Source organism: Olea europaea, chromosome 18 (assembly GCF_002742605.1).
Source record: "Olea europaea var. sylvestris chromosome 18, O_europaea_v1, whole genome shotgun sequence".
In the NCBI taxonomy this organism is placed as follows: Eukaryota; Viridiplantae; Streptophyta; class Magnoliopsida; order Lamiales; family Oleaceae; genus Olea; species Olea europaea.
The window spans coordinates 5,965,752-5,984,955 of record NC_036254.1 but is presented as its reverse complement, the minus strand read 5'-3'; the positions used below and the strand labels follow the sequence as shown (position 1 = coordinate 5,984,955).

The window sequence follows — 19,204 nt, the reverse complement described above, 5'->3', positions numbered from 1 at the left end:
AGCGGTAGTGGCGGTAGATCTAGAAGGAGTACCGCGAGACTTGTGTTGTTGGGAGTGTCTGTTGGGGTTTTCGAAACAATCACGCTGAAGATGACCAGGGGCTTGCTTCTGACAGAATTGGCAAACTCGAATTAGGCATTCCAAGAGAAAGTGTCCTGGTTTCTTGCAGTAATAGCAGAATCTTGAAGATCCAGATAGATGCCCTTTGTTGTTGGATTGAAAAGATCCAGATGGATGTATTTTGTTGTTGGGTTGAGGTCCTCTAGGAGTGGCGAAGACAGCATTTGTAGAGATAGTCTTGGGAGGGGCAAGACAAGTTTTTTCCGAAAGAAGTTCAGTAACAACTTGATCTAAAGTAGGTAAGGGACTGAGGGTGAAGGAGAGATGCACGAACATGCTCAAACTCATTAGTGAGGGCCATGAGAAAGAGAACCAAGTGTTGCTGATCTCGATAGTTAAATTTTTTTTTAGCATCGTTGGCATCTATAAACTCTGGTTCTGAGGAAGCAAGTAGATCCCAAACATAGTGCATCTCAGATAAGAAATTATTAATGGATTGCCCAGGCTGTTGTTGCATACGATGTAGAGTGCCTAGAAGTTGGTATTGATGAGACAGATATGCGGTGGTGCAGCGTTTTTGTAGAAAATTCCATATTGACTTGGCAGTCTTGAATCTACCAAATTGGAGATTGATGGAGCGTATGCATGTGTTGCGAATCCAAGTGATAATTTGATGGTTTTTGCTATCCCATTCTTCGAGACGATCTATGTATTTTGTGTTGTCTTCTCCAGCGATTTTCTCTGGTTCGGTGATATCACCAGTAACATAGCGCCAGAGCTTTCTACCCTTAAGAAAGCTTGACATAACATGAGCCCATATAGTGTAGTTGAGTCCTTCCATGATAATGGCAATAGGTTGTGAGGCCTCAAGATGCTCCATAATGTGCATGAAATTAGAAGGAGATAGAGATAAAAATAACAGGAATCGAACTGAACTGGTCAGGAAATGATTGATGGAGTGGTGGCTGAGATGATGTCGATGGAGAATAAGACTCCAACTATAGCAACGACCTAACATGTATGAAAATGATATACAAGAGGTTTTTCTGATGTGAAGGATCCACTAATAGTGGTAATCACAGAGCATACTCAACTCTTGATATATCGAGAACACTAAGAATAGTAGCTTTGATACCAAGTTGAATTTAAGAGAGAAAATAAAACAATACAAAGAGAAGATAATTGTATTGAATAGTGTGATTTATTTACAAGAGAGGTATCCTATTTATAGCCTAATTTGAAAGGAATGTTTTCCTTTCTAACCAATGTGGGACCAACTAACATTTACATTGTATATACATTAACATTTACTAATCTTAATTGAGATCGCTTGCGTTGCATCTTCCCCTTTGAGATCTGAATGTTAACTTCTTCCATGTCATACTCCGAGTCGGAGAGTTCCAACTTTAGTGCCAATCTTCCAAATTTTGTGTTGCATAAACTGCATGGAGCCCAGAAAAATAACAAAATCACTCTCAGGGACTTTGATTGCAGACATTGTAGAGCTTGTGATAAGCAATATAATGGATTTAAAGAACCCATATCAGCTTTTTGATATTATTGTAATATTATCAATTGGATGTTACACTAGAACAAATTTATCAAATAATTTTGTCACCTTCATAAGGCGTTCGATGATAACAAGACAAAGTATTTGAAGATGAACTTTTTCAAATTCTGAAGAATGATGCATTCCAATATGTAAAACCCCAAGCCTAGATTCAAAATTAGCGTTGTATTTATTTTATTTATTTAGGGTCAATTTATAGTTAATAGGAGTTTAGGGATTCATGGTGCAATTTTTTAAAACACTTGATTTTTTAAGTAATCTTAGTCATCTGCAAGTAAGGATATAACAACCAACCCTTACTTAAAACTCAATAGTGCATTTCCACCAAAAAAAAAAAAAAAAAAAGAAGAAGAAGAAAAAGATTAAAAAAATTGATGTCTTGTTATGGTATAAAATCCAAAATCAAATAAAAATAAAAACATAGAAAACTTATAAGGATTTGAATTACTCTTCTTGATAATGTTAATATTTTAATATAGAAATATAAGTCTTAATATAGTGTCAAAGTCATTAAACTCCAATTATCATTCAATTCGATTAAGACTAAAAAATAAGTACACGAATTTCAAGATTAATCTGTTCAACCGAGTCACCATCTTGTAAAAGCATGTTAAGAGGTAAAATCTCGCATCGAATAAATATAAAAATATAGATCAACTTATAAAGAGTTTGGCCACTCCTCTTAATAATACATTTTAAGATGGAACCATAAAGAACAATTTGATAGATTAAGACTCAAAAAATGAGCATATGTATTTCAAGATTAGATTGCTCAAATGAACTAGCATCTTGTAAGACATGTTAAGTGATAACATTATGTATCGAATAAAGATGAAAATATAGACTAACTTATAAAGGTTTGTACTATTTCTCTAAATAAGATTGACATTTTAAGATGAAAACTCAAGTTTTAATACCTTTAACCATTAGGTACAAATTTTAGAAGAGAAGGATTTGACATTACTTAAAGAAGAAAACCTTGATTTTAAAAAAGATTAGGGAAATCTATTCTGTATATTACGTTAATTCTAATATATTTAGAAAATTTTCCTCAGATTTTATGAATCCCATGGGTTTGAGTTTATGAATTATGTTAATAACTACGAATTATGACTTTAAAGAAGATTAAGGAAATCTATTCTAAATATTATCATAATCGGTCAAAGTTAGTCAAAACCAACTTCTACAAAACAATCACCCGTAAGTACGACTTAAAGGCAGGCACGAGAGCTGATCATAGTCTGTTTAAATATAAATTGATTGGAATGAGTGATGATAAGTGGATAGCACTTGTATATTTTATGAAATATGTAGATAAAAGTGGTTTGACTGATTATAAAGAGTTTACAAACATGGGCTAAAAGTGGTTAGTGTTACAAAAATTGGTGTTTTTGACCATTACTTAAAAAAAATACTTGACTTTAAAGAAGATTGTGGAAATCTAACCTTAAATATCTGTCTAATTTTGTTAGTTTTGGTTTCATTATAATGAGGTCATAATGAAGAGGAGTAATTCCACTAATAAGTGGACAGTAGTTGTGTATGTATGATAAAAATTAGCTACTTTTTAGTGGGGATCAAAATCAAATTTAATAAATTTTGACAAAAGTTGGTGAAATACATGATTGAAAAGTTGAGTCCCATTAAATGTGTAGAATTAATTGTTAACATGTTTGTGGAAAATATCAGTAATATGACCATAGTGTGGCAATTATAAGGCTACACTTTAAAAAAAAAATGTTTATGTTATCTTGATCTTGTTATATATTCATTTTGTTTTGATAAGGATTTGAATGCAAGACCAATACATAATCATTGAAGAATTATCCGTGATGACATTATGTTTAACTTCAAATTATAAGAATATTATAATGAAATCCAAATAATCTGCTTGATTAGAAAAAAAATATAATGAGATTATAATGAAGAGTCCAAGAATTGCATGGATAATAAGTAAGTATTAGTTGGGAATGTATAACATAAACAATGTTCACTTTTGACTTAAATTATAAGGAAATAATAACTTCTTTGGGATAAATTATATTGAGTGGATATTAGTTGTGAATGTATGATAAAAGTAATTCATAATTTTGATTTTAAAATGAGGAAATTGTAATTTGTTTTGGAAAAATAATAATGAGACTATAATGAATTAGATTAATTTGTGAGGATAATAAGTGGTAATAGTTGTGAATGTGTGTTTAAAATTAGTATTTGATTTAATTTTAAATTAAAAGAATATTATAACAAATCCACACTATATAATGTACTTTCTAATAAGTATATAAAATCTGCCTCGGATTTATGAATCCAACGCTTGCCAATTTAATGTTAATGAATTACAAATAGTGTCTTCGAAAGCATAACAATTCATTCATAAAACCAATTAACTAAGAAGTCAGAAGCATGATGGCCATAGCAAAGATGGAACTTGTTATTGCCATGCTGTTGCTGATGATCTGTTCTTCGCATGGCAGCTGTTTTACCGAATGCATAAAGGGCTGTTATAAGACAAACTTTTTTCCATGTCTAAGGTTTTGTGTATGGCTTTGTTCTTCCAGTTCGCCCCACGTTGGCGTGCTGTCTGCACACAAATCTGATCTTAAAAGCATTGACCATGGTGAAGAGCAAGTCAAGAGGGGAAGAAAAATTGCAGGGAGGATTGTTTGAAGGAAAAAAGAATATATTTTATGTCATGTTTGTGGAAAATGTCTATGCTATTACAATAAGGTCATATGCTGTAATTATATGGCCACACTTTTTATGTTGTCTTGTTTTGATTCCATGTCCATTTTAGTTTTATAAGATTTGCTTGCAAGTCCAGTTACAAATAAAGGAAGAAGAGATTCATCAGCTTAAACATAAAGAAACTCTAGCTAGAATTATTGAAACTTTAAAACAGAAAACAAGGGTTTCGTTTGGCCAAACCTGAATAATGCTATTCATAAGTAGCGGTAATGAATAATCGTTTTGATGATGTCATGTTGTCAAATGAATTAAAATCAGATAGCGATCCCATTGCCACACAGAATGTACTACTGATGGAAGTAGTTACACAATATCATTACAAGATGATATTAGCAAACTTTGTCTTATAGAAAACTTCAACAAGATAAGCATATTGACGCCGGGTAGGATAGTGATTATCCTATTGGCTTGTTGTAGCAGATGATTCGCAAGAAAAGAACGACAGAAAACGCCCAAAAAAAAATAGAGAAAATACTCTGAATTCAACTCAATATTATTAATAATGCAGAATGATGAAAACTAACCCACAAGCTGGGGTTAAATAGCTGCGAAATACGAAATTAAGGGAAAATTACCAAAAATGGCAAAATCCCAAAATTATACCAAAATAAAATATTAAGTAAAAGAAGTAAGTTGCCAAAAATTTGGCTCAATTTGAGTTTTCTAACATATGGAAAAGAGGAAACGAAATATTACCATATATAGTAAAAAATAACATAAAATTGAATTTTGGAAAGGAAAACAGTGGATTTTGGGCTCAAAATTGACGCCCACTGAGCATAGCTAGGTGGCCAAGACGTGCGCGCCGAAAAGAGCTTTCCAGATTGGGGTCATAATAGCGATTCCGATAACCGTAGCCAAAGTTATGGCCAATTATCAAAGACGCGTCAAATTCCTCCAATTAAGGAAATAATGGTTTTTCACTTTCCATCTTTGCGCCGATCCGCCATCTCATGGTATCTCAGCGCCATTATCGTGCTATCTGAAAAATCAGCATCACTCGACTCAGATCCTCCTGCATCAGTCGTCCCGGGTTAGAAAGAACTCGCCCTCGAGTTCACAGTAACTTCATCGGACTCCATAAAACAAGGGCTTAGGTATTTTACATTGAAGACATCAGAGGTCTTCAAATGGCTCGGGAGGAGCAATCTGTAAGCATTATCATTGATCTTCTGTAGCACTTCACAAGGTCCAATCTTCCGCTTCTTTAGTTTATTGTATTCCCCAGCTGGAAAACGATCACGAGTTAATATTGCCCAAACAAAATCACCAACATCAAACAACACCTGGCGTCGATGACTATCTGCCCGAACTTTGTACTTAGTATTACTATCCTGTATGGACAGCTTTACCTGCTCATGGATATCTCGAAGATGTTCAGCCATCTCATCAGCTTTGTTATTGAAGCGACCCACACGTGGAAGTGGAGCTAAATCAAGTACTGTGGATGGGTTCCGACCATAGACAATTTCAAAAGGACTCAGTCTGGTGGTTCTATTCCTCGACCGGTTATAAGCAAACTCTGCTCGAGGTAATGCCAAATCCCACTGCTTCGGTTTAGTCCCGAATAAGCTTCTCAAAAGATTTCCCAAACTCCGATTCACAACCTCAGTCTGACCATCTGTTTGGGGATGGTATGCGTTGCTAAAATTCAATTTCGTTCCAAGTTTCTCCCACAAACTCCTCCAAAAATGACTCATAAACTTAGTGTCACGATCAGAAGTAATTGACTGTGGAACACCATGTAAACGCACAATCTCTCTGAAGTAAAGATGAGCAATCCGAGTAGCATCCATTGTCTTCCGGCAAGCCACAAAATGAGCCATCTTTGAAAATCTGTCAACCACAACAGGAATGGAATCCATCGCTCGCTGTGTACGAGGTAAGCCCAAGACAAAATCCATACTGACATCAAACCAAGGAGCTTCAGGTACGGGTAATGGTGTGTACAATCCAGCATTAGTAAGAGACCTTTTAGACCGCTGACATACATAACACCGCTCCACATAATGCGCCACATCACTGCTCAACTTGGGCCAGTAATAATCAGAAGAGACCAATGCCAATGTCTTGTCTCGCCCAAAATGTCCTTCGTTATGAAGTTCACTAATAATCTGCTGCCTTAGTGAACAATCCGGAATGCATAACTGCAATCCACGAAACAGGTAACCATTATGTAAAACAAAATCATGTCGGTGATTATCAGTTACCTCCCGAATTATCTTCCTAAATGAAGGATCCGCAACATACATATCAGGAAATGCCTCAAATCCGACAATCTTGGTGCTCATGGTGGCGAGGAGTAATGTGTGACGGCTCAATGCATCTGCTACTCGATTCAAACTCCCTGGTTGATGCCTGAGTGTGAAAGTAAACTCCTACAAGTACGTCACCCACTTTGCATGCCGCCTACTCAGCTTGTGCTGACCATTGATGTACTTCAAAGCCTCATGATCAGTAACAAGGATGAACTCCCTCTGTACTAGGTAATGGCGCCAATGCTTCAGAGTCTGAACTATGGCATAGAACTCCAGGTCATAAGTGGAATAATTTTTCTTCGATCTCGATAGCTTCTCACTAAAAAAGGCTACTGGATGTCCCTCCTGACTCAGAACACAACCAATGCCAACTCCAGGCGCATCACAATTTACCTCGAACACCTTTTCAAAATTCGAAAGTGCCAAGACTGGGGCCTCCATCATCTTCTGCTTAACCAACTGAAAGCTAGCCTCTGCCTCTTCAGTCCACTGAAAATCACGCCCTTTAAGGAACTCTGTGATAGGAGCAATCAAGGTACTAAAGTTTCTGATGAATCGATGATAGAAGGATGCCAATCCATGGAAACCCCTGACATCGTGCAAAGTTTTTGGTTTCGACCAATTCAAAACTGTTCCAATTTTGGATTGATGTGCATGAACACCATCAGTAGACACAACAAGACCCAAAAAAGTTACAGAAGTTGTGAAGAAAGAAAACTTATTCTGATTGATGAATAAGCGCTCCGTCTTCACTACATCAAAGACAACACGAAGATGATTAAAATGTGACTCCCATGTCAGACTATAAATAAGTATGTCATCAAAATAAACTACCACAAACTTCCCCATGAAAGGCCGTAAAACCTGATGCATAAACCTCATAAAAGTGCTGGGTGCGTTGGATAGTCCAAAGGGCACGACCATCCACTCGTACAACCCATGCTGTGTCTTGAACGCGGTCTTCCACTCTAGTCCAGGTCTGATTCTGATCTGATGGTATCCACTTTTAAGGTCAACTTTTGAGAAGACCTTAGAACCGGACAATTGATCCAACATGTCGTCCAGACGGGGAATTAGAAACCTGTACTGCACTGTAATCCTGTTAATTGCCCTGCTGTCAACACACATACGCCATGACCTATCTTTCTTCGGCACTAGGAGAGCAGGAACTGCACTAGGACTCATACTCTCATGAATGTAGCCCCTTTCCAATAATTCTACCACCTGTCGCTGCAACTCTTCAGCTTCCTTGGGACTGAGGCGATATGCTGGTCGGTTTGGCAGACTCGACCCCGGAATGAGGTCGATATGATGTTGAATGTCCCTCATAGGTGGTAGTCCTCGAGGAAGATCCTCCGGCATCAAGTCAGAAAACTCCATCAGTAGTTGCTGTACTTCTGCTGGAAATTCTAAATCCACATTCGCTGTACTATTTTCACGAGGCATTAAAGCGTAAACTATTTTTTCACGCCCAACCTCAACCAATAACCTGGACATAGAAAGTAGATTGGGGTTTTTAACTACCGGGGCAAGGACATTTCCTTCCCTGCGAGGCACCAAAACAATTCTCTTCCCTTTGATGCTGAGAGAATAAGTATTCTTCCGCCCATCATGGATAACACTGCGATCATACTACCAAGGTCGTCCCAACAAAACATGACGCGCGTCCATTAATACCACATCACACCAAGCATTATCAAAATATTTTTTTCCAATCGAGAAAGGCACTAAGCATCGTTTTTCTACCGTTACCTCACTGCCTTTATTCAGCCAAGACAACTTGTATGGTTTGGGATGACGATCCATCTTCAGTTGCAGTTTCTCGATAGCCTCCTCAGACACTACATTCTCACAACTGCCACTATCAATTATCAGCTTACAGACTTTATCAGCAACTGTGCAGGTTGTGTGGAAAACGTTGGTCCTCAACCAATCATCCCCTGAGTCGCCCTAGGGAGTCAGCAGGCTCTTTCGAACGACCAGGGTCTCCTGACCATCTCCATATAGCACGTCCTCATCTTCACCCTCATCATACACGGGTTCCCCAACTTCCTCGAACTCCTCTATCATATCCTCCTCAATCAGAAGATTTTTATTCTTCTGACCAGCAGACTTCCTGCAATCAGTCACCCTATGCCCCTGTTCACCAAACCTAAAACACTTAATATTTGAGCTGGAACTATCCCGCTGTGGCTGATAAGCAGGACAAGATTCTTGAGGGCGAACTGGCTGACTTCCTTCACCTCTGACCACTGGCCTCCTAATTTGCTATTTCTCTACTGCAAGTGCTCGCTGATATGCCTCAGAAGCTGTCCACAATGAATGAAGGCTGAGAACATCCTGCAGGGGCTGCCTTAATCCCCCCAAATACCGTGCTACCATCCGCTCCTCCATCTCAGATAAATCATTCCGAGCCACCAACTGATAGAATTCTTCAGTATAATCATTGACTGATCTTGCGCCTTGCCTTAGTGAATGAAGCCTTTGAAATAAGGTTTCAGTATAGCCGAAAGGGAGGAAGTGCCCTTTCATCTTCTTCTTCATCTTCTCCCAGTTAGCAATTTTGGATTTTCCCTATCGCTTCCGTGAACGCTTCAACTGTTCCCACCATGTAGATGCCCTACCTTTGAGTTTGATGGCGACCAGTTTCACTTTGACACGATCTGGAACCTCCTTATATTCAAAAATCCGCTCGACTTCATTCAGCCAATCAATAAATCCTTCAGCTTGCAACGTACCAGAAAACTCGGGCAGATCCACTCTGAAACCGAGATCCACATGACGATCCTCCCATCCACAATGCTCCCAAACTCGAGCACGATGGTGATACGGGTTTTTAAAATTGGTATCGGAATCGTGACCTTCTACATCATGATTACCGAACTCCTGCTCCGCCAAACGTTGGGTTAACTCGGCAACTTATCTCTGCAAATCGTCAATCGTCACATCCCGAATATTACGATCACGGTGCGGGACTTCCTCGATCGGAACCTGTCCTCGACGACCACGACCACGTCCACCAACCATTATAACTGATGGAATTTATCTCCCAAGAAGATGCTGACGCTCTGATACCAACTTACACAGGGTAGGATAGTGATTATCCTATTTGCTTGTTGTAGCAGATGATTCGCAAGAAAAGAACGACAGAAAACGCCCAAAAAAAACATAGAAAATACTCTGAATTCAACTCAATATTATTAATAATGCAGAATGATGAAAACTAACCCACAAGCCGGGTTAAATAGCTGCGAAATACGAAATTATGGGAAAATTACCAAAAATGGCAAAATCCCAAAATTATACCAAAATAAAATATTAAGTAAAAGAAGTAAGTTACCAAAAATTTGGCTCAATTTGAGTTTTCTAATAAATGGAAAAGAGGAAACGAAATATTACCATAAATAGTAAAAAATAACATAAAATTGAATTTTGGAAAGGAAAACAGTGGATTTTGGGCTCGAAATTGACGTCCACTGAGCATAATGGTGTTTCACTTTCCATCTTTGCGCCGATCCGCCATCTCATGGTATCTCAGCGCCATCATCGTGCTATCTGAAAAATCAACATCACTCGACTCAGATCCTCCTGCATCAGTAGCCCCGGGTTAGAAAGAACTCGCCCTCGAGTTCACAGTAACTTCATCGGACTCCATAAAACAAGGGCTTAGGTGTTTTACATTGAAGACATCAGAGGTCTTCAAATGGCTCGGGAGGCGCAATCTGTAAGCATTATCATTGATCTTCTGCAGCACTTCACAAGGTCCAATCTTCCGCTTCTTTAGCTTATTGTATTCCCCAGCTGGAAAACGATCACGAGTTAATATTGCCCAAACAAAATCACCAACATCAAACAACACCTGGCGTCGATGACTATCTGCCCGAACTTTGTACTTAGTATTACTATCCTGTATTGACAGCTTCACCTGCTCATGGATACCTCAAAGATGTTCAGCCATCTCATCAGCTTTGTTATTGAAGCGACCCACACGTGGAAGTGGAGCTAAATCAAGTACTGTGGATGGGTTCCGACCATAGACAATTTCAAAAGGATTCAGTTCGGTGGTTCTATTCCTCGACCGGTTATAAGCAAACTCTGCTCGAGGTAATGCCAAATCCCACTGCTTCGGTTTAGTCCCGGCTAAGCTTCTCAAAAGATTTCCCAAACTCCGATTCACCACCTCAGTCTGACTATCTGTTTGGGGATGGTATGCGCTGCTAAAATTTAATTTCGTTCCAAGTTTCTCCCACAAACTCCTCCAGAAATGACTCATAAACTTAGTGTCACGATCAGAAGTAATTGACTGTGGAACACCATGTAAACGCACAATCTCTGAAGTGAAGATGAGCAATCCGGTAGCATCCATTGTCTTCCGGCAAGCCACAAAATGAGCCATCTTTGAAAATCTGTCACAGTTATGTACACATTAGCCACACATGATTTGGTCATTGCATGTTTCACAGATCACACACATGAAATATATGCTACATTCACCGTGTGATGTCATCAAGTTTCCATCGCGTGATAATGACACCGAACATGCTTATGTCACCAAACTTTGATAATCAATATGTTCATAGATAAGTGATATGATTATTAATTATATCACTGTTGCAGATTGAAGTTCGTTACATTGTTCCGTCTGATGATGAAATTGTAGCTCCATATATGAAAGGCATTTTGTACAAGAAACCTTTGCGACCACATATATGAGAGGACATGCAATTTGGAAATATGGGCGATGCAGGCACGAGTGTCCATGCCCAATCTCCAAATAGACCACGGTTGTTAATGATTACAGATGGATGTAAAGGGCATTTAAGTGATGTTGAAGATGATGATGACGACGATGATTTTGTTGATACACCTCCGAAAAGGAAAAAGACACCTTCCCGTTTCCACCCACCTATTGAGGAGCATGCAATGCGGGAATATTATCCTATGGAGCCAGAGGGGTATGACATCCATACTTCACCCCAGCCGCAGGCTACTCATGCAGATGATGAACCACAACCATCTGTAAGTTATCTAGTCTTTTTATTTATGAAGTCACAATATCGGCAATTATGTCCCAATCCCAGGTCACATAACAATGTGTTAAATTATTAGATCACGCATATTTCTACGAGCAGTAGACCTGTGTGTATAGGTTACAGATTTTTCGAATAAGGTCACGAACTAGTGCCTGGTCACAGTTTATTGAGAAATATGTTTTTATCTCACATTATTGTTTCACAAATCCCAAACATATATCTTATATATTTGAACTGGTCACAAATCACAATAATGTGACATAACCATTTTGCAATTATTTGCATACAGGAGTTTGAAAAGTTGAAAGCGAAGTTACGTGGACAGATGACTGAACTCTAGTGTACTAATAAAGAGTTAACAGTGCAGCTCAAGGACCTGAAGTCCCAACTATTAGACTTAAAACGAGATAGGAGCAATCAGATTGATCACCATATCCGTGTCCAAGGTGAAATTCGATTGGACATGGCGAAAATACGGTCGAGGATGACATTCTTGTTCGATTCTGTTACCGCTTTAATATCGAGCACGATGGATGCAATTGTAGCAAAAGCAATTGAGAAGAGTGAAGGTCACAATATTGGAGATGTACCACAGCAGGAGAAGGTACGTAATTCTGTAATTGAAATCCTTTTTTGTAGTGATTACCTTAAGTTGTCTATTAATAGTGTTACAACAGGTTACAGACATTCAACAACATATCGATAGGAAAGGTAAGGGCGAGATGGACCCAGCTGACGAAATTGAATATCTGTCATTTCCTCCGACCCCGTCTTTCGATTTGGGTGTTGCTTCAACACCAATCATTTCTAATGAGGCTGATGCTATTATAGCTGGTATGGTGAAGGACTGTGAAATTGAGAAGTAGGGTGATGGAGCGACAAAGACCGTAAATGAGGATCAAGTATTTCATATGGTCACATAATATATTGTCTGCACAAATATATTTATTCAAACAATGCATTCATTGTTTTCCGACATGCATGCAGGGGTCTTCTCCTTCCACACCAACATCAGGTCTGCCAGTTAAGAGAGCCCCCAAATCCACACGGATACTACAGTTTCCGTATGTTACCGATGCTGGAAAACAAATTAAGCATTCTGATGATGCTATTGTTTTTGACAAGTATGACAAGCATGCGGATGAGGCTAATGTTGTTGCATTTCAAAATTAGTTTAACAGAGGTTATAAACCATGGAACAAGTATGTACAATCTGATGTCGTGTGTTCTTATTTATGAAGTTGGGTAATCTGGGGTTTTAATTTATATGTAGCTGTTGTTTTCCTGTTTCAGAAAGAAGTTTAATGATGCTGATGATATCATTCGTCCACCTTTTGTACTCGGTTCAATTCCTGTGGGGTCAAAAACCTGGTGGCATCAACTTATAGATTCAGAATCTTCATTGAGTAGCACGGTTTGATCCTTGAAATTGGTCACATATCACAAGTCACAAGATTATGTACACCGGTCACACACTCACAGGTCACAGATCAGTGAAATGGGGTCACAGATCACACATGCAGAGGTCACAGATTCCTGAAATTTCGTCACTGATCACATCAGTGTGCACATGTCACTGAAGTACATAAAATGTATCACAGGTCACAATATTATATATACATGTCACAGTTGTTTTGAAATGGATCACAGATCGGAGGTTTCAATATTCACAAGTCACCAGTCTTCTATGTGGGGCACATTAAACGTGTGCCAGACTTTACAGCATTTATAAGTCACTCTTTCCGTGCTTTTAAACTATTTGTCACATTTTACAGCATATGGACATCTGTTTTCACTATCTGCGACAGTTTGCCCTGAGAAGTCAAGATACAAGATTGTGTGCTACCACAATTGATTGTCTGTTCTAGGCTAATATAAAAAACATTTTTCCCCAATTTCAGAAAGATTCAGATGTGATATTGACGGATAAATACATTGTTGACGTTGTTACTGGTAGAAATTTAGAATTCAATCGCTCTTGGTCTGAAGTTGATTATGTGTTTTTGTCAATATTGCCAATCAATCATACACATTGGATGCTCTGTAAACTTGACATAAAAAACCATAAGATGTACATATACATCTCAAGCTATAAGACTTACCGTGAGAAAATGGTTTTGCTCGGGGTTGACCCCTTAGTCAGAGTTATCCCGAAATTGTTGTTTGCTTTGGGCATATAGAAAAGAACCTCTACTGATCCGAGCAAAGATCCAATTGTTTTGAGGGTATTGCTCGTAGATGACACTCCACATCAACAAATTGGGTACAACTTTGTGACTTATTTTTCCTTTTTATGAATTGTTTTTTATCTCCAAATTTTCACTCAAACTGTCATTTCTCATATGTTACGTCTTGAATTTGTTGTTCAGTCATGATTGTGGTATCTTCGTCATTAAGTATGTAGAGTACATGCTAGATGACATTAAGTCCATGCCGATGAATTTTGATGCGAGTCGAGCTAGGTTGGACGTTGCCACCTGATTGTTTAAGCACAAGGATATTAAGAAGCCAACTCAGTTGGTTCAATCGACGGGAGAAAGAATTATCATAGAGTGACTGTAGACATTTTGTGTAGTGGCTAGAATACATTTTGGTGGTTTATGTTTCTGCAGTGGTTGGAGTTTATTTTGTTCATGTAACTTGAAATGACTTGTTGTTTTAAGTGTATTAATGAAAACAAAACAGCTTGCCTATGGTTTTGAGAATTGTATATATGACAATTCCCGTATGATCGTTTGGCTTATGTCTTGTTGTCGGTGTGGTGAATGCTTCTGGTAAAAGTGTTGATTTGTTCATAGACTGTTATGCTCACAGGTCACCGACATATTTGAAACGGGCCACAGATGAGAAGTTACAGATGTTTGTGAAACATGTCACATATATTTTTAATACAAATGTTTGTGAAACATGTCACATATGTTTCTAATATAGACATATTTGAAACGGGTCACAGATATTTGTGAAACAGGTCACATATGTTTTTAATCAAGATATATATATATATATATATATAACATAGGTCATAGACCAGAGTTCTATATGTTTTTGTACATAGGTCACATATGTTTGTGAAATGGGTCACATATCACATGTTACAGTATTTTTGTACATAGGTTACAAAATCAAGTACACAAGTCACAGTTAATTTGAATTGGGTCATCACAGGTCATAGATGTTTGTGAAATAGGTCACAGATGTTTTTGAAACAGGTCACAGATGTCTGTGTCATAGGTCACAAACCTTTATCATGTTTTTGTACACAGTTCACATACATTTGTGAAATGGGTCACATATCACATGTTACAGTATTATGTACACAGGTCAAAGATTTTTTGAGGATGGTCACATATATCGGTCAATGTATCAAGTACACAAGTCACTGTTGAATTGGGTTACAGTATTTTTTGCACAAGTCACACATCACATGCTAAGTGACTATGTGTACACGTCCAAGAATCATATCACTATGTGCACATGTGCATAGGTAATTAGGTTGCAGTCACATTCTTCGATCTGTATTCCTTGGTCACAGTTGTTAGCGACAAGTTGGGTCACATGACTATGCACATATCACAAATAGGTCCCGAAATTTAATATATCTGCACAGCTGCTGTCACATGTCACAAGTCATATGTCTGCATAGCTGCTGTTAAAAGTGATATATGCATACATCTCATGGATAGAAGGAAAATGTACTAATGTTAATGTGAGAAGTTAATTTGCATATTTTGTTTTGTCACAGATCAATGAAAATGTAAGTCTAAATTGTGTATATGTAAGGGCCTAACGAACCAAAGTTATGAACACTAAAATGTCGATATCGTTAACATTTCACATGATTTTCGATTATTTTTTCACTAATTGAAGCAGGTTGTTGCATGTCCTGTGATTGTGACCACTTCCTTCACAACGTCCACATTTCACCATTTGTTTCCCCTCAATGCACGATCTTCTCCTCTTTTCAGCTGGTCTGCCTGATCTCCTTTTCTGATTAGGTGCCAGGACAATTACGTCTTCAACTTTTGGGGTCACAATCCACTCATTTGGACTCTCGATTGGGTATACTATGTATTGATATGCATTCATGTACGCTTCACTGGTGTAGAAGTACGAACAATAATCGTACGGATCCCGTTTAGTTGTTGCTATTACAGCCAATGCGTGTGGACATGGCATCTTATTAACTTGAAGCATCCGACATGTGCAAGTTCGTTTCTCTATATCAATGACAAATGATGATCCATCATCAGCAACCGAAAATATTGTTTGGTTTGCTGGAGATACCTACGAACAAAGAAAATGATAATGTCAGGTCAAACATCGTACATATTGGATATTCTACCAAGTCACATATATATGTATATGATGTAATGTAACAGATATGTTTGTCACCCTCATGTTCCTCAAAGATGTGCTCATTTCTCTCATCATTTTCTCGTACTTGGTGGACAACTTTGTGAATGTGCCATATGCCGTGTCTTTGTTCTTACAAAACCAAGATTGTGTTGTTTGTCGCAATGAATCCAACAACGCTATAATAGGATAGTTCTTCACTGCTTTTGTGACTGCGTTGACGGATTTCACTATATTAGAGGTCATCGTGGAGTACCTATTTGTAGGCATGTGGAGCCGTTCTGGTCCAATTTCATCCTGCGAAGCCAAAACATTATTAGGTTGGAAGGCGTACACCTTTTATGGACAGTATGTACATGTACGAAACTAAAACCTTACCAGGTAACCTCTAATCTTCTTGTTGATTGTGTTCAACTGTTGCATATTGTACTCAAATTCTGACAAAGTGTATGCATGAATAGCCAAATTGAATGGTTGCGTTATATTGTGACCTGATTTACTAAAGTGTGATTTCAAATTTTGTAGCAAATGGTATGTACAAATTCCATGGCTTGTACCCAGATACAATCATTCGACTTCATTCTTTATACTGTTATGCCTATCTGATACAAAACAAAGTCTTTCCCTATTACCATAAGCACCCCTAAGGTTTTCTAAAAACCATCTCCAAGATGCATCATTTTCGTTATCTCCAACACCGAATGAAAGCACAAAGATGCTATTATTAGCATCCTGTGTACAAGCTGTAAATAGAGTTGCTCCGTAGTGCCCATTCAGGTACGTGCCGTCCACAACTATTACAGGCCTATAGTGGACCCATCCTTCAATCGATACACCAAGTGCCATGGAACAGTACTTGAATCTGTTGTGACCATCGACTTCCAACTTTGTCACCATTCCAGAATTTGTCTGTTCAAGCATATAAAAGTAGCTTAGTAGCTATCGAAATGACTCTGTTGGATCTCCCCGATTAGTTTCAAAGTTCTTTCCCGAGGCCTCCAAGATTTAACATAATTCATTGTGACCCCATATGTATGCAACATGTCGTTACATATATCGTTCAGAGTGTATACAGTACGTAATGATGTATTCTTATACTTGATGCATGAGGACACCACAGATGTTGAGACTTGCCTGTGAGCTTCTAGGACTATTTTTGAAGCACATGTATGACCATCGGTTAGCTTTCGAATCTTGAAAATCTATGTTTTTCCCAACCTTGAAGACCTACATATCCTGCTGTAGTCATCATGTGAGCACTTGACTAGATACTCCTTCTTATCTGATCGAACTACCACATATTCAAACATATTTTGTATGGCAAAGAAAGACATGCTCAATTTCAAAACATCCTTATTACGAAACACTCTGCCTTCTTCTATACTCATTGCATCAGGAATGGAAACAATTGTGACCAAATTTTCATCCATGCGATGGGAAGTTTCTAAAACTGCATCATATATGTCAGTTGTTATATTCTGCAACGAATACACCCCTGCACTAGATTGCACATAAAGAGCATTTGGATTGTCTAACATAGAACTGAGCGATTCATACCCTATTTCTGTAGCTGTCACCTCAATGTTTACGGGGTTACTTTGACGGGTCAGGCTCTACGGTTTTTGGAGTCACGTATGTTCGAACATTACTGTCACTACTTATTCTTACCGGAGGCAGATCAACATTCAGTGTGTAAGTCATTGTGACAGCTACCTTAGTAGGATCTAGACTGAACTCTGTCACTACTGTTTCCACAAGCTTTATATAAGAACAATTATGATCAACCATCACCAAGCTGACTGTGACCTGTATAACAAGCAAACGTGCACATATCCCATTTCTGCAAAATTCAAAAGGAAAATCGCAGGATTTATATGAACAAATCAGTCACATATCAGTTTAAGGTATCTGCTATGGTCACATTTATATAGTTCTTGGCACTGACATAAAGTATGATTTCATATACAACTCAAGGTCACATACAAAAAATTCTGTATCATGCGTAGAACTCTACCACATGCAGTCAATCCCAATCACCTGTGACGGTCACACATTGAAATTCATGCTATGTATTGAGATCGGTCACACGTGTAACTATCAATAACGTAATTATTTGACGTCCACAATCATAATGCAGCTGAGTCACATAGGCTACTATCTGTAAATCGTAATGCCCTAACATGAATTGGTTGAATTCGAACCCACACGATGAATACAGCGTCATAGGATTTCAAAATTGGAATCACACACCTGATTGTAACCCAGATTATAGAAGAACGAAGGTTGCTTGATTATGGATCAATTAATTCCGATTGCTATCGAATACGATTCCGGTAATGTGAATAATTTTCTTCCTACGATTGCTCGAGCTTCTTTTTTTGGGATGTTGCATTGATTTGTGACCGAGATTTCAGTAGAAATAGTAATAGATTACTTATTTTAAGGAGCCGTTTGTAATCATACCATATACATATATATATACATATACATACATATATATATACACACACACACACACACATATATATACACATATATATATGTGTATATATATATATATATATATGTATTTATGATTTATGACCTGATTTGTGTATATTTAAAGGAGAAGCCCACATTAGAGTTATTCCAACATTCTCCCACTTGAGCAAACATTTGATTGCTATAACAAAATTTTTAACACTCGAGTTAGACTACATAGATGGCCACAAAAGTATAGCTCCAATGATAAAACTTTACTCAGCATGATCCGGTCCGACAAAAATGTTAACACTGAACATGGAAGTCATTACCCCAATTAAGCAATGTAAGACTATTCCACAGCTACAAATGTCAACATCCTTATTGACATGGAGCCCCATCCTCCAACCAATGAAGTAGTATGTGGTATGAACTTATCACCAAATGCTATATAAAATTGTGCTAATTCATATCGGCCCTCATAATGCTTCAGATCAAAATATAGCCACATATCTTTAAAAGAGACTTCTTTTATGTCTTTATCTGCATATCTCGAGATTACAATAATATCATAATAAAATACATAAGTCAAATGCATGCTCAAAATAATTCATAGATAGGGGAGAAATATTTTATTATTAGAAGAGGCTGTACCTGAAAACATATGAGTTGCCTACGTATCACGCAAATGGATCAAGCCCAAAACGTAGTTCTTTACATGT

General features: G+C 37.9%; 1 protein-coding gene across 1 annotated transcript; it reads right to left on the bottom strand.

Annotated features, from left to right (window-relative positions):
• Positions 1-15,515: 15,515 nt before the first annotated feature.
• Positions 15,516-16,445, bottom strand: LOC111366652. The gene is made up of 3 exons (XM_022987365.1): positions 16,401-16,445; positions 16,062-16,319; positions 15,516-15,953 (listed from the first exon to the last, which is right to left on the bottom strand). The coding sequence occupies exons 1-3, from the start codon at positions 16,443-16,445 to the stop codon at positions 15,516-15,518; spliced, it is 741 nt and encodes a 246-aa protein (XP_022843133.1).
• Between the last annotated feature and the right edge of the window lie 2,759 nt (positions 16,446-19,204).

What these genes read in the sequence shown, in the direction of transcription:
- LOC111366652 (XM_022987365.1), bottom strand. Translation starts at nt 16,445, where the DNA reads ATGCAACAGTTGAACACAATCAACAAGAAGATTAGAGGTTACCTG. An exon ending in AGAAGATTAGAGGTTACCTG is followed by an intron (nt 16,320 to 16,400) that starts GTAAGGTTTTAG and finishes TTGGCTTCGCAG; the next exon opens with GATGAAATTGGACCAGAACG. An exon ending in CATCTTTGAGGAACATGAGG is followed by an intron (nt 15,954 to 16,061) that starts GTGACAAACATA and finishes CTTTGTTCGTAG; the next exon opens with GTATCTCCAGCAAACCAAAC.